The sequence below is a fragment of the Podarcis muralis genome, chromosome 2, assembly GCF_964188315.1.
Source record: "Podarcis muralis chromosome 2, rPodMur119.hap1.1, whole genome shotgun sequence".
Classification (NCBI taxonomy): Eukaryota; Metazoa; Chordata; class Lepidosauria; order Squamata; family Lacertidae; genus Podarcis; species Podarcis muralis.
This window is the reverse complement of record NC_135656.1, coordinates 48,725,753-48,749,518: the sequence shown is the minus strand read 5'-3', so window position 1 is coordinate 48,749,518 and position 23,766 is coordinate 48,725,753. Positions and strand designations below refer to the sequence as shown.

The following is a 23,766-nucleotide window of genomic DNA, read 5'->3' as shown; positions in this document are numbered from 1 at the left end:
CTAGATGACCTTTGTGGTTCCTTCCACCTTACGATTCCTTTTTGGTGCCTCAGAAAACAACCTACCTAAGTCTAAGGCATATCATACGCTGCCTGGTTAAGCTCAGGTTTCCTCCCCACCCCATTCACTACAACACCAAGTTGTCAAAGGAAGCTATACAGCTACATTCACTTTCTAAAAGAATGAGGGGGGGCAGAGGTAGTCATGTTGTTGGCAGGGAGGAATAATAAAGAACTTTCTGACAGTAAGAGCTGTTTGACAGTGGAACAGACCCCCCTGAGAGGTGACTGACTCTCCTTGGATAGTTGAGATTCCTGCATTGGAGGGGGTTGGACTAGATGACCCTCAGGATTTCTTCCAACTCTACAATTCTATTATTCAAATATTGACTCAATATTCAATATTTCAGTATTTATTTATTTTTTTAAAAAATCTATTTCTCAGCATTTTTCATGTGGGCAAAGCTAGTCACATAGGCACAAATTCTGTCAGAAAGCCCTAAACATTTGGAATTATTTCATATGATTGCAGGAGTCCCACAGAGTGCTACCCACATGGTTACTGTAACAGTGAAAGGGCACTCTGGGCAGACCAATAACAATGTATTCTACTTCTAAGCACCTGCTTAAGGTAAAGGTACCCCTGCTCGTACGGGCCAGTCTTGACAGACTCTAGGGTTGTGCGCTCATCTCACTCTAGAGGCCGGGAGCCAGCGCTGTCCGCAGACACTTCCAGGTCACGTGGCCAGCGTGACAAGCTGCATCTGGCGAGCCAGCGCAGCACACGGAACGCCGTTTACCTTCCTGCTAGTAAGGTAAAGGTAAAGGTACCCCTGCCCATACGGGCCAGTCTTGACAGACTCTAGGGTGCGCCCATCTCACTCAAGAGGCCGGGGGCCAGCGCTGTCCGGAGACACTTCCGGGTCACGTGGCCAGCGTGACAAAGCTGCATCTGGCGAGCCAGCACAGCACACGGAACGCCGTTTACCTTCCCGCTAGTAAGCGGTCCCTATTTATCTACTTGCACCCGGGGGTGCTTTCGAACTGCTAGGTTGGCAGGCGCTGGGACCGAACGACGGGAGCGCACCCCGCCGCGGGGATTCGAACCGCCGACCTTTCGATCGGCAAGTCCTAGGCGCTGAGGCTTTAACCCACAGCGCCACCCGCGTCCCTTCCTGCTAGTAAGCGGTCCCTATTTATCTACTTGCACCCGGGGGTGCTTTTGAACTGCTAGGTTGGCAGGCGACAGGAGCGCACCCCGCCGTGGGGATTCGAACCGCCGACCTTTCGATCGGCAAGTCCTAGGCGCTGAGGCTTTTACCCACACTGCCACCCGCGTCAAGCACCTGCTTAGAGTAGATTATTTGGTCCTAAAGAACTTTCAGTGTTAAAATAAGCATACAAACAACACACACACACACACACACACATGTTTCTGAGAGCTCTTGAGAAATTCTATACTTCCATTAAAGGGAGGGAGGGAAATATAGATTGAGCTCCCCAAAGCTGCCTATCTACATATGTACTTCCACATGCTCTAATCCAGGGCAAGACAGGTAAAGTAGGCAAACCTGTGGTATAAGGGCTGTTTTTTCTTGACTTCTCATCAGGTTGTTGATTGATTCAAAAAGCCTCCTCATTGCTTCTTCAAATTCTGTCACTTCTTTGCCTTCATACAGCCTGAGAGAAAACATATTCTCATTAAGAAATGTAACTCCCTAACAAATAAAAAAATGAAATCACTGGACTGTTATTATCAGACAGATACATCGGTATGTATCTAAAATGACTAACCTAATGTTATTGTTCTAATTCATGGACACAGAACATAAAAATGTACTTATTTATTTCCCTACTCCCACCCCAAGTTAATAGCCTTTACAGAAAAAATACTTGAGGCTGTCTTTGGAAGACAACATGGACATTTCATGTAGTATGCATTGCAGTAATCCAGTCTGGAAATTGCTAGAGCATGGAGTAACATGGTTGAGTCATCTCCATCCAAAATGGCCTGTAGCTAGTGAACCAGACATAGCTGGAAACAGGCACACCTAGCTACCTGGGCCTCAAATGACAATGTTGGATCCAGGAGTACCCCCAAGCTATGGAGCTGTTCCTTCCAGGGGAGTACAACCCAGTTCAGAACAGGCTGTCTCCCCATGTCCTGCACTTGAGAACTCGGAAAACATATACAGACATCATCCGGACCCATGCAACTACTAAGAACTAAGACGTGATAAAAATCTACTACTAGCACTATTAGCAGGAGCAATCTAGATTAATTCAGGACGATAGTTTTAGGAAATCCCAGACAATGGTAGCCCTATATTTTTAAAACACAAACACATCACTGCTACTTAGATTACTAAACTTCTAACTGCCCTAGCATTTGGATGCCACTTATTCTGTTCAGATGAATAATGCTGTAGCCTGTACTATACAAGTCTGTAGCACGAAACCCTCAAATTCCTTCTCATCAGTTTCTTGTAGCACAATTAAAGCACCCAATGCTATTCATAATTGTTTCCTGAGTAACTCCATCACTATCCAATTCTGTGTCAAATCGAGATATTAAGAAAACCAGACAGCAAATGTGAATTAGATTACCAGCCAGCATGAATTAATATCATATCCGAGCAGTATTTATAAAAGGCGAAAGCAGGATTTAGCCATTCATCATCTGGTTGTATTATACCTTTATTAAATCAAATATCAGTTAATACATATTGCCTTTTTCCGAAAAAGGTAAAGCTCAAAGCTTGCTAATTAACAACAAAATTAAGGACTTTTCCCAATTCACATTAGTTAATAACAGCACTGCAGCCTTCATTCTATCAGGTTTATCAGTGGTCGTTAAAGCTGATTTAATCTTCTTTATTAGCAAATTAATCTAACCCGCTACATGAGGTTGAAACAAGAATGGAAATGCATGTTTTATTATGACAAGGGAAGGCTAATACTTGCCTGAAGCTTATATACAAAAGCTAACAGCAATCCAATCTGCAAGTTACAGTTGCTTCCTCTGGCACCATTTACTTCCAACTAAAAGTCAAAGCTTACCCTTGCATGAAGATGCGATGTAGTCAAGCACATTGGACATGTAAGACTCTCTCATACATTATAGCAGCACAACATGGAAACAGGATTTGTAAACATCACTTTTTACAACGTATTTTCTCAGCTGGGAAAAGCCATTTTATGATTGTTTCTACTCACATTTTTTTGCCAGTTATTTCAACTATATTCTGATACACCATACAACTTGGTTATGACAACCAGTATCTATGTTGGTGAAACATTGCTTACCTTTATTAAACATCACTGCTTTGATGTAGCATATTATTCCTTTGTCATACAAAGAGCCCATTGCTGTTGATGCATTTATTTAATAATGAGCATAAGTGCTGGGTTGCTGTTGGTTTCCCACCCCAACCCCCATATCTGCTACACAGCATCTCAATTTCCTGATTTGAAAATGTTTATGTTTAGTTTATATTATACGGTAGTACTAGTGATCCAGAGATCTATTGGTACCACCCAAAACAATTAAACGGAACTAATTTCAAGTCAGTATTGCTCCTTCAGAACTCATAGCTCTAAAAGTCTAAAAGAAAACAAGCATACCTGCAGAAGAGGTAACCTGGGACTTGTAAAACAAATAATAGCCTAAAATATATTTATAGAAATTTTACTCCAAATACAGTATTCACTTTTTAAGAAAAGCTCAACTATTGCCATGGAGATGCAAGACCCCTGCAAACCTTGAGCATACTTTTGTTAAGCACACTAAGGAGGTGAAGTGGGACTGTGCTGCTGAACCCACCTCCAATCTCACATGCACTGCTGACCCTGCCCGTTTAGGTACCTGCAAAGCATTGCCTGTTTGTGCATAGGCACTCCTTTGCAGGATTTTTAATGTGGGCAAAACTTACACACAAGGGGGTCAGGGCCAGTGCTGCAGTCTCCCTCTCACATTTTGCGTACATGTGGAGAAGAGCTGAAGTGGGCAACTGAAGCCATTTAACCACCCTGCAACTGTCACAGGCACAAGTTGTCCTGAAAGTGCATTAACATATAGCCTCTCCATCAACACCAGGTATGTACATCATGATGAATCTTCAATAAAAATAATGCCTGGAGGGGTCCTGACATGTAACTATAGACCAGCTTTGAATGAAGCTTGCTCAAAGTGCTGGGGAAGTGATTTTCCTGTGTTTGCAAGAGGGTAGGAAAATAATATCTAGAATGTGTTGGGGAATGAATATTTCAAAAGACTGAAATACTGAGTGAAGGTCAAAAGTGATTGTCTTTTGACAGATGGCAAACTTGCAGTAATGAAAAAAAGCTTAAAGCTTTTGTCAACAACACTTGAGAAAAAATAAAGCAATCATCTAAAAAGATACTGTTATTATGTCTGACGGTTGCTGCAAGGTTGTAGCTTTTAGTTGATCTAATGGATACATGAAAACCTAGAGAAGTAGAGGTAACTTCAGCTAATGGGATGTATCTTTGGTTTCATTTTAGACCAGTAGTTCTACAAATAAATCAGACTATCAACATATGTATAAGCCATAGGTTTACTCTGATTTCCCTCTCCAGGGTTTCATTTGGATGTATACTGACAACAATTGTGTTGTGACAACAATACAGGCCAGAAGTGATTACCTGTGCTCAAATTATGTGAAAAGACTTCAACTTCTTTTGGAGGAGAGATTCCCCGCTATGTCACACACAGAACAGAAACAGACCAAATGTTGGAAGGATGGTATCCAACGCCTCTTGTCCCAATACCAATTACAAGATTTTCAGGTGACTATGAAGATGGACAAGAGGCACTTAAGAGATTGTCTCTTTAGGTCCCATGCAGAAAGGGATCTAACCATGATGGCTTCTACCAAGAGTTCGCCATGGTTCCCACTTATTAAAACTGAGCATACCGGGGCCAGTTACCTATCAAAGCTCCCACTTGCCGTGCTTAGAATTGCTTTCACAGAATTATGATTCCAGTCGATGCCCTCAGCGGTGTTGGATGGATGCTACGGCAAAGTACATTATGAAGAAAGACTTTGTCTGTGTGGGCAACCCTGTGTGGAGGACCTGTACCACTATTTATTGCAATGCCTGTTATATATAGACCCAAGAGATTCATAAAACCCCTGTTTCCAAATGGAACTCACTTGTATAGGTTGGAAAGGGTGAAATGGCTGCTGAGCGATACTGATGACTTTGTAACTTATAAAGTAGCACTCTATGCGCTGGCAGCTAAGAAGATCAGGAGGAAAGAACTAGATAAAATAGCGGTCAACTGCAAAGGGGATTCAGATATTTAATTTGGCACCTTTTACTAGCAAATCTTCTGCTATTCTATTTATGCAACAAACAATCTTAGTAGTTGTGACTGTGGTTTATATTGTATATGTGGTGCCTGATGATTTTTATGGTTATTGCTGTTTTTCCTTTTATTTTTCTGAATGATGCCATGGCCTATGGCTAGCGCAATAAAAGCCTATGATGGTGATGATGACGACGACAATGACAGGCAATACAAAGTCTAGTCTAATTATAACAAGCGCACTAGATAAAATTGTTGCAGTGGGGAGAAGAAGGAATTTCAACCTAAGCATTAAATTAAATTGTGGTAAAATGTTGGTCTCCACGCTAAGCTAAAATTGAGGAGTTTGAGCTGAAGTTTTTGAACAGTCTGGGATTTATGTTTCCAATGTGTCAAAAAAGGAAAAGAAAAGAAAAAGAGAGAGATACTGGAACTTCAACAGGACCGGGCAAGAATGTGATAGTAAATCTCATTTTTCGAGATTACATTAAAAAAGAGGGGATAGATGTCCCTAAAATTGTTTGTTTTTACTTTTTGCCAAAGTTGAAAGCAAAAACATGACCTCTGTACAAAGAAGATTTCCAATTGTTTTGAAATTGTAATCTGATATGATACACAAGGTTTAATAATGTGAACTGCTGCAGAAGTCAAAATAATTCTTGGAGTATACAGTATAAATCAACAGGTGTGGTTCTTTAGCTTTAGGCCTTGAAGTAACCCATCAAAAATGTAGTTGCTACAAACATGTAGTTAGCACCTTCCTTTGGTGTGCTTTGTAATCGGAAGCTAACTTTGTTTTAAAGTTAATTTTATTTTTAACATTTTAAAATGTATGAAATCCTTCCAGTGAAGCTCTGATGGACCCCTAACAAAGAAATCCTCCCTTTCCTATAATCAAAGTCACAGCAAGCCTGGCTATGATTTGCTGCTTTAATAGCTAGGCATTTAGCAAGGAAAGCTAGGGATCCTCCAATATTCCGCAGCTTGAGTAGAAGAAACTGCTGGGTATGGAATACAAATGTATTTATTTCTTCTTCTTTTAAACATACAAGATACTTTTGATAACATGGGGAACTCATTTTTTGAGAGTTTATGCCAAGCATTCCGCAAAGTATTAAATTATAGACCAGGTTTGATGACTCGCTGGGATCATGGCTGTTTCTCTCTTCAGGTTCTTAAATGTTATTCTTATTGTGGCATTTTGCACTGAAAACAATCCCTCTTGTCCAATTACCAGTTTTGTTTCTGTGCTATTCCTCCTAATGCATGGAAGGTAACAATTTGGTTAAGGAGTTGTTTCTATTTTATGGTTCTGAATTAAAAACGTAAGGGCAGTTTCCGTGCACAATGTAGCTTTATATTCCTTATGGGGGGGGTATATTCCCTACAGTGCTTTCAGATCTATCATATAAAGAGCAGGGGTCGGGGGGAGACTGTTTTTGTATATAGTAAAAGTCAGCCAAATTATTTACAGAAGAAAGCAAAGTCCTTGCTTAAATGGCAGGCCTGTGCTTCTTTTGGAGCAAATGGAGAACTTTTGCTCTTAAAAATCGTAGATCTTAAGGAAAACACTATTCCAAATTCAAGATTACTCCTTGAAATTAAATGTACAAGCTTATTACACACTTATTGGTTTCTTAGACTCCCTTCTCCTCTCTGGGCCTATTTGGCAACTGTAATGCGTTGATCCTGAAGAATACAATTAAAGCTACTGGAGACTGCTATGCAAGTTTACATTGTTGTGCTGATTTTGTATCCTGCAACACAAGATGCTATTTTACAAGTGCCATTGCTACCCCTAAGGACAGCACAAACAAGGTTGATAACCTCTGCCAATACTGTAAATTGTGCCACTGCATCAGGTGCCATGTATAATATCTGTGTGCAATATCTGCTTTCATTGACCTTGCAAACAAAATTTCATCTGTAATTGTCTCTGGCCCAGAGCATTTCCAGTTCTATTTCTATTATGGCAAAATGTGAGCTCACTGTCACAGTAACTGCAATACCAACCCAATTAATCTATTTGAATAATAGGCAGGTGAACACATGTCTGATCTATCAAGAATATACATTTTTTTAAAAAATGAATAGATTTTCAACATTATTTAATAGAGTAGGTGAAAAATTCCCTGAAACTCCCAAGAGCCTGATGAAATTAAGCAGGGGCTGCATCTGGTGGTCAGACCAGAAGCCCCTCACCCTTACCCTCAGTGCTATTTCAAAAGTAACCAGACTCTAATACTTACTGTGAAAACAAAGTCCTTGACCGAACTATGAACTTGAACACATATTCCAGAGATTTCAGAGTTCTTAGTATAGGTTCACACTGTTCCCCTCTGCAGGAAATGTCCAAGTAAGTCTTCAAAACTGTCATTAGTTTCCTGAAATTGGAAAAATGTGTTACAAAGGGGGAATAGGGTTAAACTTTATCACATTTCCTTAGTATAGAGTGTAAAGTGGCAAATATCTATATAGTGCATGATGTAACATGGCAGACTTGGTTTTATTACTTTATAATTCAAATAAAAATATTACACAATTCAATGGGGGGAAAGCACAGTAGCATGACCTTTTATTTCCCATTATTATTTCTATCTATCACACAGGATGGCTTTGGACAGTGGCCACGGTCATTGCACTGAATAATATTGCTAGTACAGTGTAGGGCTGGGAATTCTTGGCGCCAAACAATCTGCAGCAAAGCAGTACTTTGGGTTGCAGTATTTAAACGTTTTTGCAGCATGCAAAGTATTTTGGCAAGGACTGGAATGATGATGAAGATGACAAAGGACTGTACCTGAAAGCCACCGACTCATAGCTATGAGTGGAAAATATATTGGTGGGGAAATATATATTGTAAATCATACAATATATTCTGTATGCTCCATAGTCTAATACGCTCTTAGAAGAAAGTGTGTGTACAATCGCACACACAAAACACCTCCCTTTTCAAAAATGGATTGAATCTAGACTAGGTGAGCTCCCCTTTTGTAAACTATGAGCCTTAAGTCATGACTGGTTTCAATAGCAGACTGATCCTCCCCTCCCCATGTGCTGTTCTGAGGGTTCTTCCGACTTCCCTGCCTCAGAGCCAATTTCAGGGAGCATCAGGGTGCACAGCCTCATTGTACAAGTGGAAGCCCTCGTTAGGTGAATCCTGCTCTTAGTATGAAGCAAAACTATTTTATATAATGACTAGAAACAAATCTAAGGACACATTCTGAACCGTATTACATACCATACACACATGTGGATAGTAAAAATTCTCTATGTATCAGTGATCTTAAGAAGACTGTAGAATGGTACCAGCAATCCCTTGAACATTTGAGCAGGTGACCTCATTCCAACTCACAGCTTATGAAACTTTAGCGCTAACCAGATTCTGACTCTTCCACAGCCTCCCTGGAAGGGCCCATGAAATCACACCCCAAGCACCATGGCAGACTCCTTAGCAGAGCCAGCCCAAGATATTTTTCTGCCCAAGGCAAAGGACAAGATTCCACCCTCCATGAACAGATGTTGACTGCGCTGGCCGTTGAACTTAAGTGCAACATTGGCAATAGGGTAACATATTCCACAGCACCTGAGGGCAGCAGAGGGTGCATTGTCTCCATGTGCTACCTAAAGAGATCGATTAACTCATTCTACCTAATGGGAAAGCCTTAGACATTGCCCATTTTAAAAAAGAGATTCAAAGCTCCAGAATCCACTGAGGGCAACCATTAGAGAACAGACAGAAGCTGTGCATAAAAGACTGCACCCAGCTTGATGCCCCAACACATGCAGTTTAGGGGAAGTTCCAACCATAAGATCTAACACATTCACATCTCAAGGGACTAAGTTCTCATCTACACATGGAACAACATAACTAATTTTGCAGCTTGTGGATCTGTAGTGTAGTTCATCATATGCCTTGTCCACACAGTGCAGAATCTCCATACCATCATCACCACCAGACAAGATCTTCCATCAGTGGCATGGAGTTCTGCTACACATAATGCAGGAAATCTATTTGGCAAGTTAAACTTTGCACAGACAAGCCTTGTATACAAAGCATGTAGACCAGCACTCAGAGATCGATGAGGAATCATTTTCTTGAAAATACAGTGAACAAAAACCAACATACGGTAGTAATAGATGGAGTTTGGTGCCAACAAACTCATTGGTACTTTTATTCCCTTTTTCCTTCCTGAGCGTATGGTAGATCTGAAGACCCATAGTGTTCTAAAGTCCCCACCAAACTAATAAATAGGGGGCAGGGTTAGGGGTTGCTTTAGTGCACTTGGCTTTGATGTGTAATCAATAAAAAGAATGCCAAATTGCTGTGAGTGAGCCTGATTTTATGTGACCTTTAGTGAGTCTTATGTTGTGGGCAAGTTTTTCCAACAAGGCAAGATGACACAGCTTGTCGTACCATCTGTCTATGGAAAATTTGTGCCCCTCTCTTCAGAAATATGACATTTCCCAAGATGAGTATCTGTTGGTGTTTGTATGTTAATTTGATGACAATATTTATTTAATTTTCCATATTGATCTGGAGAAGGGAGCATTATCTTTCCTGAAGACTGACAGAAAAATAAAAATAAAATAATAATAATAAATAATAATAATAATAATAAACCTTTATTGTCCCTACACCACCTATGTGCAGTAAAATTAAACGAGCCCCCCCTCCTCCCCTAAAGTCCAGAGAAGATGTCACTTCCAGCTCTGCCACTGAGTTTTACATGGAGATACCAGGGATGCTATGGATGATGTGAATGCAAATTATTTGTTCTATATATCACTTTTCTCTGTAATGATTGAAATATCGTCAACTTACTTGTAGGCTAAAGTTGCGCTGAAGTGCTGCTGTATATAAGCCTCCAGTACGGTATTGAAATGCTGGAATTTTCTGTCTGCAATGAGTCCTATTATGTAGATCTGTAACAGGTTAATAGGATTAGTGGTTATTTTGTTTTTATTTTGCACACCAAAAGTCATTTGAAAAGTTACAGTTTGCAATGAGCTCCTAAAAAAATTCAATTAGGTATTTTGTGTATTAGCTAAAGCCAAAAGTTTATTATCGAGGGATGCAACATATCTATGTTGGTGATCCTGAAGCCATTTCAGTTACAAGCAGTGCCTTGCTCCTATAGTAAATTGTTTCAAAAAATGGAGCCCATAGTTTGAACTTGAACAGCAGAGGGCAATCCTTACCAGTGCATCAAAGACGAGAATGTCATATTCATCACTATGAGAATGTTCCATCATGATATTAAACAAGGCATCTAAAGTATCTTGGAGGAACTAAAGAGAGAGAGAGAGAGAGAGAGAGAGAGAGAGAGAGAGAGAGAGAAGATGAACAAATATTTTACAAGCTTTGATATCATGACAGGATAAAGATTCTTTGAGAAACATTTTCATGTCTTTAAAAGAAAAATTCCACCTAGCCCCAGGGAAAGCATTTCATGCCTCAAAGGATCCATCTTTCTAGCCTTGTCACCTGGAGCATCACCACATCTTTGAAGACTTATTTTCTTATCATAGCATGCATTTGACTCAAACAAGCAAAGCAGTCACTTCCCCCCCAATGTAATGCTAAGGATGGCCTACAGTTTATACTGGAATGAACAGAGCATTTCCTATTCCCCACAAGTGGAAAGTTGATTGCTTTATCTGTAAATGTTCACAGGTGTACTGCACGAGGTTTGTAAGTTGCACAGTCCCTCAGTGGCGTAGCGTGGGTTGTCAGCACCCGGGGCAAGGCAAGTAATTTGCGCCCCCTAACCCGTGGATTTGCGCCCCCTAACCTGTGGATTTGCCCTAACCCCAGATGTTGCGCCCGGTGCGGCCGGCCCCCCCTGCACCCCCCACGCTACGCCACTGCAGTCCCTTAAAATGTGGTAAGTAATTGTTTTCAGCAGTGTGTCACTGTGAATTTAGCTGCAGCTGGTGTTAAGTAATATCCCTCAGCCTAAAATGGCTTGATAGTATGCCCAGACCATCAAGATACTTAAAGCACAAATGCGGGGGAAGGAGATAAAGCTAGTATCTCTCCTCCCATTAGCATGCCTGGTCTCAAGTCTTCGGTATCACTCAAATAATTGCCAAGTGGGAATGAAAACATGGTGCGTGCCAACTGGAAGAGGATTCCTCCTTCCATCCATACCAGCTCAGGTCTCTCCCACCCTTTGTGCTTTGTCAGAAAGCTCAGATGAGAAAAAGGAAAGGAGGGTGAAGAGGTTTGCAGCAGGCCAGGATCAGCCATTGTGCTGCCAGTTGCCAACCACAATTCCAGCCTCAGAAACTTGGTGCCCGTGAACCCCAGCTGGAATATTCTACAGAATACCACTAGAGAGGGTGATGAAAACTTTTATTTGGCTTTTCTACCACATGTTGCTTATGATATAGACATCATAAGAACAACATTAAAGCTCCAATATGCGAAATATATGACATTGATCAGGAGATGAACTGATCTTTTACAAAAAGAAGCTACAAGCTAGCACAGGGACAACTCTGAACTTGACCCACATTTCCAAAAAAATCAGTTCTTACAGCAGAAAAAGAAACATCAGTTCAATGCAAAGAAAGATTAATGAACTGCTTATTTACACGGTGCAGAAGGCGGCTTTTCAAGTTTAGAAACAATCTGAATAGATCTTCTAGAATAGCCTGGGTCAACTGAATTCCTTTTCTAAACCCCATTAAAGAGCCGTTTGCATCAAATGAATGAAGGTTTATAATCTCGCCCTCTTCATCAGTGCTTCTAGTGTGACTGCTGTGTGTAACATCTTGCCTGATGGAAAACATGAAAGTTTGTGACATTTTGGTTGGCCCTAATAATGATGTTACCAAGCTGTGGATTTTGTATGTAGGTAAGTAATCCTTGCTACATATTTCCATAGTCATAGTCTGAAGTATAGTTCTTCATAGAAAAGAAGCTTGCATCACATAGATAAACCATCATATGTTCACATTTCATCAATAAACACAAATATTTTCCAAAAAAAGAGCAACACTCACCTTTTGATCAGAGATCAATTTACTTTTTATATATATTAATAGGAAAGGAAAAGATAATGGGTAGCTTTTCTTAGTCTCACAACCCTGTAAGCATATATTTCATTTCATTTGTACAGGCAAAGAGACATTGCCTTTTAGATTTGCCTTGATATTGTGCTTACTTTGAGTTAATCGTGCGTAAAGAGTAAAGACTTGAATCAAAGGATCTACGGTTGTTACAAAACTGCCATGCCCAGAATTTTGATAAGTTTGGGGAGTGCTAAAGAAGCAGCTTGCTGGTTCTACTTTAATCAGTGCGAGTGTCCTCAAAGAATATTTGTGTGAAGCTTCAAGTCAAGGGAAAATGAATTATACCTGCTGTATTTAGCACACATGCAGCCTTAACTTACTTTCAGTATTGAAGCTAATATGGGAGAAAATTGCTCAGCACAATGCAACAGAAGGCAGGTGCGACCCTCCACCCAGGTGCCCCTTTTGATGTAAAAATCAAACCTCATCCTCTATTTGATAAATGAACAGAGCAGACATATGAACAACCAGGACTGCCCCCCGTCACATACAATCAATCAGGAATTTGCAAAGAACCTGCTCCCACCGAATCAGGGGTCACTGGGTCAGAGGGCATATTTTGGGGGGGAAACTCTAATACCAAGTCTTTGAAAAACATGCTTTCTTTTGTTTGAAAATATTCTGAACACAATTGTTTCATCATTGTCTTTAAAAAAAAAAATCATGTTTGCTTTTAAAAAACAAAAAAGCTAACAAAGAGAAGCATATTCTAGGGCAGCATTTAGCACAGCACAGTTAATAAAATAGGAAAACATTAAAATAAAATGGAAATTCTGCCATGTAAGGTATGCCTGAAATCCAGTTCAATTGTTCAGCTGCCATCTGTTTTCTGTGTAAACAAGACTGGTATTATCCTGAACCGATGTCACTTTGGGGCAGTTATTTCCAGAAAGAAGTAGCTCTCCAGGGTTTCAGGTAGGGGAAATTCCCAGCCGCATCTGAAAATGCTGGGAACCTGTGACCCTTTGCATGCAAATAATATGCTCTACCACTGACCCACGGCCTTTCCCCCAATGAAGCCAACAAGACTGATGCCTTGTAAAAAGAAAACACAACTGTATTATTTGAGGACTATGCTCTCAGCCTATGATGGCTGATACGAGTGAATACAATTTCCTGAGCCATTCTCAATGAGCACAAAAGATGTGTTACCACTTGAGATAGAAAAACATGTTGTTGAAATGGCTAAGATTTCCTACATGGATTTTGGAAATAAATTGAGGAATAGCACCAGGATTCCTAATTTGTCTCTCTAGGAAATATTTATCCATTGAGGAACCAAGGACTGCACACTACATCATTTCCCAGGAAAGGGGGATGATTACCTCCCCCATAGTATCTGGCTTTTCAGAAAGTCTCTGACCTAAAATTACACTACTGTAAACATTTTAAAAACATACCTTCACAATTTCTTCCCCATCCACAATCTTCAGTTTTTCTAAGTTCTCCTTCAAGAGCTCTGGCTTCATACGCCACTTCAAAAGGCCCAGTAAACCAACTGCAGAGAAGAGCAGAAATATATTCACAGAGAAAGGGGGTCTAGCTTTCAAGTGCAACTTAAAAAGCCTTGTCAGAAGCTTATATTCTTACCATTTTGAGTTAGCTTGGTTGAACAAACAAGCGTTGAAATGGTAAATGTGTCTCTTGAGCTTACTGAGAGCCCTCCAACACTGCTTGAACTCCGACTTAAGGTTGAGCCTTTAGAGTCTATGTTATGACGTGAGGAAGGGAGACTCAGGTAAGCACTGGCATCCTCCATTTTCTTACTATCACCCTTGAAAGCAAGGCATGAAAACAAGGTGAGATTCAGTGGAATGAGCTAAATTCACATATAACCAGGATAACTTTGCTGCACTCTTCCACACCAGTAGCCTTTTAGAAATAAATCTTTTTTAAAAAAATATTGGATTGAAAGACTTAACCCAGTGAAGACTGCAAAAGTATATGCAATTTCTCTGCACAAACAAAACTCCTCAACTCACAATCTACTTTTGAAACTAAGCGAGGATACGTAGGTAGGCAAAGAATTTTCTGCTGGTTTATAAAGAGAAGAGGTCACAACATGCACATAAGTCCTTGGATACACAGAAACCATTAAAAAAATATTCTCAGTGAACAATGGAAATGGAAACAAATTAATTTTATTTAAATCATGTTTACCTTGCTCTTCAATCAAAAGGGTCCCCTGAGCAGCTTACAAATAGATCAAAACTATGGTCCTTAGACCACCGGTGGGGAATCTGTGACCTTGCAGATTTGGTTGGACTCCATCTCATCAATCCCAGCCAGCATAGCCAAGGGTCGAGGATGGGGGGGGGTTTGTTCTCTAGCAACACCTGCACAGTTCCCCCATCTCTGCCACAGTTCCCCCATTGCAGCGGGTGGGGCAGGAACTAAAAAGCAAACTCAAGCACCAGTTTTTAAAGCAACAGTTCTTATAGCAACCGGATGGGATTAAACTATGGGATGCGTAAAGGTGAAAAGTAAAGCTTCAAAGAGTAGCAGCTTTGGGTTGAATTGTCCCTCAGCTGACGCCAGGGAGCGCTCTCCATGTGATGTTGGATTCCGTTCCCCATCAGCCCAAGCCAGCATTGCTGTTGCCAGAATTGATGGCTTGGGCTGAAGTCCAGAAACATCAGGATTGTACCACATTGGTTACCCTAGTTACAGGCAGACTTACTTATGCTGCTGTGTAATCATTTTGTGTATTATCCTGTTCCCACACCACACCACTGGCTGGGTATGGAAAGATAACAGTATTAAGTCTGTCTAAATTTTATTATTCGTTTGGCAGGGACCAGCTGTATGTGAGAGTTCCCTGCAGGGAATTAGCATCTACAAGCAAACCAAGGAGAATTGACCCCCACCTCTCACCAGCTGATATCACCTGCCCATCAGGGTGATGTAACTTGATTTACATGCAGGAGTGGTTTCAGAAAAATGGCCTTGCTGGCCAAATTGCAACTAGGTCAAGATAAGCCTACAGGCCATATTCCCCAGCCCTGGACTAAACATGACAGGAACAGCTGGGAAAACTTGAACAGGGGCTTCCATTTTCAGCAACAGTCCTACAACTCATTGCTAGTTGTGCCCTAAAACTCCACATTTTAGCAACACTCAGGGCATTGCCCATGTCCCATAGGGCTTCTAACTCTTGAGTACTAAGAGTAGGTTCCTAAATTGTAGTGCAGGCTGTTTTTCAAACTTGGGGAGCCACACAATTCTGGTGCTAGGGACACCTTCATACAACTGATTTTCCTTATTTATCTTCAAGGAAACATTGCAGATATTTAGTAATAAACTGCTTTTAAAAATGGAAATCAAAGGGCTAAGTCTGGGTATTTAGGCAGCCATTCCCAGTTTAGCATTTAAAACTGACTAAAGGTTTTATCACCAGACTGCAGCTTTTTGTCTGACAGATCTCCAGCATCCTATAAGGACATATTTGGAAAAGCTCCAAACAACCTGAAATATAGTCAGCTCAGTCTTTCCGTCCCTTTCTTTCTGTTTCCCACTAGGCCATTTGCAAGGATTTTGTGTAAAAGCCAGTAACGGGCTAGTTGCCAGATGTGTTGAGTACACCTGAATTTTTTAAGGAAAAGCCAGCTACAGCATTTTCGCTTGCTGTATGTGCTAGAACAGTGTAAGTCAAGAATAGTCAACGTGCTGGCCTCCAAAGTGCAACTCCCACCATCCCTAGCTATTGGGTATGCTGGCTGCGACTGATAGGAATTGTAGTCCACAACAACTGGAAGGTACCACATTAGCTATTCCTGGCATAACTCACACTACACAAAGAAATCACTGAGTTCAGTTCTAGCACTGATGGATGTTCCTATATGAATATGCTGTCCTTCAGGACCCCTCTTTCAAAGTTTAGGCATATGAATCTGGGCTGGGGAGAAGGGTTTTTTCCCCCCAGTATTTGCATGCCAGTTACAGAATGCCCTCCCCCTAGTCCTTTCAGGCTAGGTGTTGTTGGTATCTGTCTGTCTCAAGAGACAATGGAGTGTGCCTCTGATGGGAAAGTAAAACCACAGTGTTAGCAGCACCAAAGTGATCCCCCTGTGACTCAATCTGCCCCAGCCTGTCTTCACATGCATGGGAAGTCCCTTATTCACCAAGGGCTTGAGACCTATTGGCTACCTTCACCTGGTTTAGCCAGCCAGTCAAAGTTGTTCCTGGGGTGTGGCCACTGTCACATGCAGACAGCTTCTAGGAACCTCAGGTGAGAGCTGAGTGGAGGGTGGGCACCAAATGTGGACATACTACACCAAAAGGAGCATGGTGTGTTCCCTACCAGAGGTACTACCCCTCCCCTAACACCCCACACACACCAGGCTTGGAGCATAACATTTTAAGTAGACCAACAGGAGACTGTTAGTGGATTGTGCAAAGCTGTGTGGAAGTCTATGCAGCAAAACCAACAATACCTTTAGAACGGCGAGATCATGAAAGCCATCAAGCAGAGTTGTCCCATCCTCCTTCATTAACTTCACATAGGCCATTGCAAAGTTCTTTTCTCCTTTGTCTTTAGCTGTGCAAGAAATAATTTTGTATGATTCTTTCCCCCGCCTATAACATGTCCACTTATCTAATGTTGCATATTGAAAGCAAGTAATCAAGCGGGTTACTTACACTCCTGAGATGACCGATGTCGAAACGTAAAGCGCAAGTGAATTCTTTGCATATCCTCAATGGGCAATGCTACCTATTTAAATACATAAACATTTAAATACATAAACAGTTATTAAAGTAAAAATGATATGATGAATACATGGAGGGAAGCTCCACCAGTAGTTCTAAATTAGTGCTGCCCAAATATCCATCTATGGCTAAAGACCTGCTGTGGCAGCTATTTGTGCATAATGACCTAAAATTATGCTCTGCTGCACTTTTTCAGGACTTGTATTTCATTATTTGCCAAATGAAGCTATACCACCACCAAATGCCAGATTATATGCCTTTGAAAGAAACTTTGCATTTTAATGCAAATTCATATCATGACTAATGCTACTGTTGAATGAACTTTCTTGCTGAATAAGATAGTATTGCTTAGTCATAGATACATTAAAGGGCTTGCTTTGAAGTCCCTACACTGCAAAAAGTAAATTCTAATGTGCCTCCTTTATTATTTGATCTTTAAATTGTGTGTGGATAAGATTCACAGTGATGAAAAGTTGTATAATAAAAGGATCCACCAATGTAGAAATGGGGGCAATTCAGATGTAAATTCCTCCACAAATAGGAGCCTTGCTATTTTAAGAGATAACACCTGATCTGGTGCTAGTTACAGGTAGATGGCCGTGTTGGTCTGAAGAAGTGTGCATGCACACGAAAGCTCATACCAATAACAAACTTAGTTGGTCTCTAAGGTGCTACTGGAAGGAATTTTTTTGTTTGTTTGTTTTGACCTGAGCTGGTGCAACTGCCACTACTTGGGGAGTGTGACATCATGTCTCATGCAAATCCTGGAGTGCCAGTATTTGGGAAAGTAACAAGTCAGATGTTTCATCCTCAGTGGAGCTACACTCTGGAACCTATGGTCTGAACCCATCTTTATACTACACCAGGTATCTTAAGCTTGTATACAAAGGTCTCCTTTTTATTATTTGCCAATTCCCCCTTTGCACCACAGCTCCCTGTGCTACATCTCATGCTGTTTCAGAGAGCTACCCAGTTTTGAGCGCTTTTTAGGGGACACAAAAGTGGGGAGAAGAGACCATGAACTTTCACTCTCTTCTAGATCCAACCCATTATTCTAATTCATTATAGCAGCATCACCTCACGTACGTTTGGACACTACTGATCAAAATCAGAATTAACTTGGAATTAGAAGACTCCAAAGGCTAGTTTTAAAAAGCTCCAAATATTTTATTATAAGCTTAACTTGGATTTCCATTAGTGCACCATTTTCAGAAGAGACACTGCTTGACACATAAATATTTGAAAGTACATGGAAATAAATACATTTTGTACCCAATAATACCTTTTATTATGCCATTTTTTCTCTCCCTGCTGCCCTCTGTCTCTTCTTGCCAAAGCACCTTAATAGAATTAAACTCATTATCTACCTAAGAGCCACATTAGGACAGCAATTTTCTATAGTGCTCTCTCTTTAAAAGGAGCAGATTTACAATAAGCTTTTCTAGTAGCCTACAGCCATTTTGTAATTATTTCCATCACAACCTTCCAAGAATTTGCTTATTACAAGTTACATGCAAACCATAGAGATGTCAATTAATTCTTCTCTAACAAGGATAGAAATTGTAAAAGGTCTTTTTTCATGAGGTGACGGAAGTTCCCGTATTTTCTAATTTTTCTCAGCTTACTGGACCATACACTCCTACATTTGCTCTAAGTTTTTTTTTTTAATGCATTATTGTAATACTAGAAGAAAATGGAATGGGACAAAATTTCTATCAAATTCATCTTGGAGATTATGGGCAACTAGGTTAACTGTATATTTTTACAAATGGAAAAATCACGCTTCTTGCTTCTAGACAGCAAAATTTCTTGGTGGCTTGCATTCTTTCAACTGTATTGTCAGAGCTTGCAGTTTAGCATAAGCAGCAGCATCCTAGGTTCCTCTTAAGCAAAGATTTTAAATGGGGAGGTGAGGCGTCTCCTCCCCTGTCATACCTTTAATGTCTCCGCCCAGCGGGGCTGTTTAACTTGGTAGTAGACCACTGATTTGTATTCACTTGTAGGCTTGTCTCCAGCTCCTAAACAAATTGCATTCTTACACAAAACAGGGGAGAAGAGGAAAGAGGTGCAGCTTCTTAGTTCTTACGTACATATTTTCAATTCAGAACTATATAAGTACTATAGTTTTAATACTACCATCCATACAGTCTATTCTAACCTCTAAGACTCTTATGTCTTGACTCTCCAGAGAGGGTAAGTGTACAGTCCCAAAGTGGGGCAGAAACCAAAGGAAAACCACGGAAAATAAGTTTATGATGGTGCAGCCCTGTAAATTACCTGAACAGGCAGGAAAGTGTGAAGTACCTCACAGCAAGAACGTAAGTAATTAAGGCCAGCATTAGCACTTAGCATTATGGGCCACTGGCAACTTTGATGCACTTTGGAAAGGCCCACCATGTTACCTTGGCCTAAATTGTATTTGTGAACCCTCAATACCCCTGATACTGCCATCAAGGCTTTGTGGAAAATGTAAAGCAGTGGTCAGCCTGCAGCCACCTGTTGCCACCAGTGCTCTCCACCACCTTTGGTGAGCCCCCAGAGAACGCTACAAAGCATTGGGGGCCCACTAGGCCACACTTTGCTGAGGATTCCAATGGACCCAGATCTGGCATAATATTAACAGACATACTTGCAGAGGCAATGATTGCAGTTAAGCAGAAATTTAGCTTAACAACTCAAATGCTGGTGCACAGAAATTCTCACAGAAGCACTTTTAAGGACCACATTGTGTGGGAATGTGGCCATGTCTGTAACTCTCTTCTTTCTGAACAAGAAATGCTGTACTTCTCCCACTTGTAAAGGATAGCAAAATCTGTCCTACCAACTGTAACTCATTAGCAAATTTAACTGCATTTCCACTACCTAGCTCCTAAAATTATTCAGCTACTTCATAAATTTTCCAATATTGGAAATAATGTTCTCAGCATCCAACAAAGCTATATGGTGCATGGGAGAGGAGATTAGTCATTGAAGGTTTTCTGGCTACTTCTTCTCTCAGCAGTTTTCCAGAATTTAAATTTATGTAACTGTTTTATGCTACTTATTTGCATGTTTAGTCTTTCATGCAAATGCCTTGCCAATTTTTTCTTCCTTTCCAACCAATATCCAACCAATACTCTGATCCCTAAGTAACTCCCAGGAAATTTAGCAGTGCAATTATTTTCTCAGCCAAGGATAGCTTGCTGTTCCAATGAATTCTTCCTTCTTTTCACTCTGTATCATTTATTTTTAAAGCTAAGATGTTGAACCAGGTTGGTCACATCTGCTTAAGCACACCTACACAGCAGACAAAAATGTATATACCGGTAGAGCTTTTATCTGAATTATTAGTCAGAAAGAGCATGAGAAGAGATATTATATATATTATATATTATAGGCAGTGGAAGACAGGAGTGCCTGTTGTGCTCTAGTCCATGGAGTCATGAAGAGTCAGACACGACTAAACGACTAAACAACAGCAACAACATATATTATAATATACAGTGGCACCTCGGGTTACAAATGCTTCGGGTTACAAAAGCTTCAGGTTACAGACTCCGCTAACTCGGAAGTAGTACCTCGGGTTATGAAGTTTGCCCCAGGATGAGAACAGAAATGGCGTGGCAGCGGGAGGCCCCATTAGCTAAAGTGATACCTCAGGTTAAGAACAGTTTCAGGTTAAGAACGGACCTCCAGAACGAAGTAAGTTCTTAACCAGAGGAACCACTGTATATTATATATATTATAACACAAAATATATATAACACAAAAACAAAAACAAAACACCTTGATATAGATATATAGATATATAGATACACACACACACACACACACAGAGAGAGAGAGAGAGAGAGAGAGAGAGAGAGAGAGAGAGAATATATATGTGTCATTTAAATATGAAGGTGTTTTGTTTTTGTTTTTACAGGCAATTTCAGCCTTAGATCAGATCAGGAGGAAGACTTGAGACTCTGTGCCACAGACTATCAATCTTTCCGCAGACCTATCTCAGATTTTTCACATTATTTTCGAACATCCAGAAAAGCCTCGCAGAGGCAAACACCAAAGGGACATTCTTTGTTGTTCACTACTGCTTCATTGGCAGCTGCCATTTCAATTTGCTCAGTTTGCATTGTTGTGAGTACACATGGAACTTGCAGGAACAAGCAACCTTGCATGACTTTTGCATGCTGGAGTGTGGAGCACAAGCTATGAAATATACCAGCGAATGGGCTTGGGCCCAAAATGGATTACGTTAAAGCGGCATCTATGATTCTATTTGTGGACTCTAAAAAACATTTTGTTTTGCTCTTAAGGAATGTTATGGAGGTCAACAAACAATAGTTGCTTAAGTAAACCTATTCTTGTTGCCCTTGATTTATTAGCTAGCTGCTTCACCTGTAAAATTCAAGGGCAGAATGTGTGTGGGGGGGTCTTTTTTATACTAAAAATGCACAATTATATATATAAAAAACCAATGTGCCAATGCTATCAATATATTATATATCAATATATTATACCAGGGTTCTTAGAATTCATCTTACTAAAAGTCCAACAGTTAAAACATATGGCAATCTATTTAGTCCGAACCAGGCTACTTGCATCTATAAGACTTCTTTTTTCACCTCCTCATATATCAAGTGCAAACATATCTCTCAAAATATGTCATGACTATGATAAGATGGCTTGCCAATATACACCTATGGTTGAAGAATTCTGTGTGCCAAGTTTCTGAATTAAGCGCTCTTCATCAGCATATAAATGCTAACAGAGCAAAACCAACAGATCTGAACTGCAGCACAAGCTTTAGGAAATGAGGTTACAGAAAGGTTGTGCTTGTTCATCTTCAATATGCACACAAGAGAGCAACACTTACTGGTATCACTTTCCCATCTTCATCACAGACACACATGTTGACTTCTATGTTTCTCTGTGAAGTTTTATTAGACTTATCCAGGTCTCCATTTAGCAAGGTAATGTAGATGTCATTTCTTATATCGCCTATGAAAGAAATTCAAAAGGGGTAGATACCGGGACAGAAAGGACTGAAAGCAGCTTAGGTGACAGAATGCATAAGATCCATGCCTTGCCCTACTCAGTGATATACTGAAGTGTGAATGTTCAAGGAAGAAAATGAAATTCAGCTTTGATGTCCATTATCAAACTTTTACAGTCTTGTCAGGAAAGAGCTTGACATTGCTTCAACAGCGATATGTAATTCTCATCCTACAATGACACCTCCTGGTGAAGAACAGCAAAGGCACGCCAGCTAGAAGGAAGAGTGTCATGCAGATACAGTAACATGTTGCTGTAAATTTAATTTGTGAATCACTTTTTGTGTAAGATTCAAGGTGGTCTATAATCAAACAGTAAAAATGACAAAATATAGGTTTAAAGACAACACAAATAAGCAGGCAAGGCAGAGACCTAAAAGAAATATTACAAAGCAAAACTCCCCTTCAAATTTTAGGGGAGGGGGTGAAAGTTGGGATGGGGAAAAGTCACCGACTGCAAATGGAACCATTTCACCACCAAACTAATTTTGAAACAGAAGAGAAGCACAAGGCAGCTGTTGATACAGGATGACTGTCTGTTGTATTTTTTTTAAGGAATCAAAAATAGGGTTGATTGAAAAGTTGTCAAAACTCTTTTGGCTTGAAATGAAGGAAAAACACACAGGCAAAAGGTTTCATGAACCAGCACCCTGACTCACCCTTTTCACCACCACTGCCTGCTTCATGGTCCTGGGGGCAACAGTATTCATACAGTGGCTGCAGTGATTGTGAGGCACCATTTCCCTCTCTCCCCCTCCCCACTACCAGCTGGATCCAGAATGAGGACAGAAAGCTTAGCCTTCACTCTGATGTCACTGTGTCATCATGAAGCCAATTGCCTTTTGATCTCACTCGGGGGCCTTTTGTGGCGGGGGATTGGAACCACCAGCCAGTGAGACTCTAAGAAGCATGATGGTGCAAGTCACAACTTCACAGCACACTTTATCACCCACCCCAAATTGCAGAACCACCCCAGGCAACGTCACAGCATGAAAAATATGGGTGGTGAAGCTGGTCTCAAAGTATTGCAACAGAAGAGGAAGTCAGGGCATGAAGTTCCATAAAGTCCCATTAAGGCATTACCACTAATTTATAGGAAAATTGAGAAATAAAAGTCCCAGTAAAAACATTACTGTTGCTTTCAGCACCTCAGAACAGACTTTCTTTAGGTGGTTTCATTTGTAAAAAGAAAATAGCCAGCTTCTAAGCAGAAGAAAACAACCTCATACCTGGCATGATTATTTCCGGAAAACCAAGCTTCCTAGCAACGACTGTTGTCCTGTCAACAAGATGAGGGTAGTCCTTCCTAATCTGAGTAGTGTCTCCAACAAGCATTTTCATAGTTACCCATAGCCCTGTAGAAGAAAGGAAGACAATATTTATAGTCCAATGCAGACTATCATTTCAAGAAAAGCCTGCTGAGGTACTTTGTGCCTTGAGCCAGGACTCAGCTTAACCTGCTAATCAGAAGGCGGAGTGACTCCACCTGCTGCTGATCAGCCTTCAAGGACACAGAGGAGAAGGCACTGATGAGAATCAGCTGGCTTCAGCCTTCTTAAGCAGAGCTTCCAGCAGCATTCAGATGCTGGTAACAATGCTTGTAGTTTCTGGCCCTACC

At 40.7% G+C, this 23,766-nt stretch overlaps 1 protein-coding gene across 2 annotated transcripts in view; it reads right to left on the bottom strand.

Annotated features, from left to right (window-relative positions):
- DOCK2 (dedicator of cytokinesis 2) overlaps positions 1–23,766 on the bottom strand; it is a 255,289-nt gene that overhangs the window by 196,835 nt on the left and 34,688 nt on the right. For both annotated transcript variants that reach the window (XM_028717491.2, XM_028717489.2), the window contains exons 13-23: positions 23,378–23,503; positions 21,971–22,095; positions 19,054–19,152; positions 17,050–17,122; positions 16,845–16,948; positions 14,002–14,185; positions 13,812–13,909; positions 10,534–10,623; positions 10,157–10,257; positions 7,581–7,715; positions 1,571–1,679 (exon numbers count right to left, since the gene is read on the bottom strand). In XM_028717491.2, the coding sequence (XP_028573324.2) occupies positions 1,571–1,679; positions 7,581–7,715; positions 10,157–10,257; positions 10,534–10,623; positions 13,812–13,909; positions 14,002–14,185; positions 16,845–16,948; positions 17,050–17,122; positions 19,054–19,152; positions 21,971–22,095; positions 23,378–23,503 (1,244 nt within the window). The remainder of the gene's footprint in view (positions 1–1,570; positions 1,680–7,580; positions 7,716–10,156; positions 10,258–10,533; positions 10,624–13,811; positions 13,910–14,001; positions 14,186–16,844; positions 16,949–17,049; positions 17,123–19,053; positions 19,153–21,970; positions 22,096–23,377; positions 23,504–23,766) is intronic.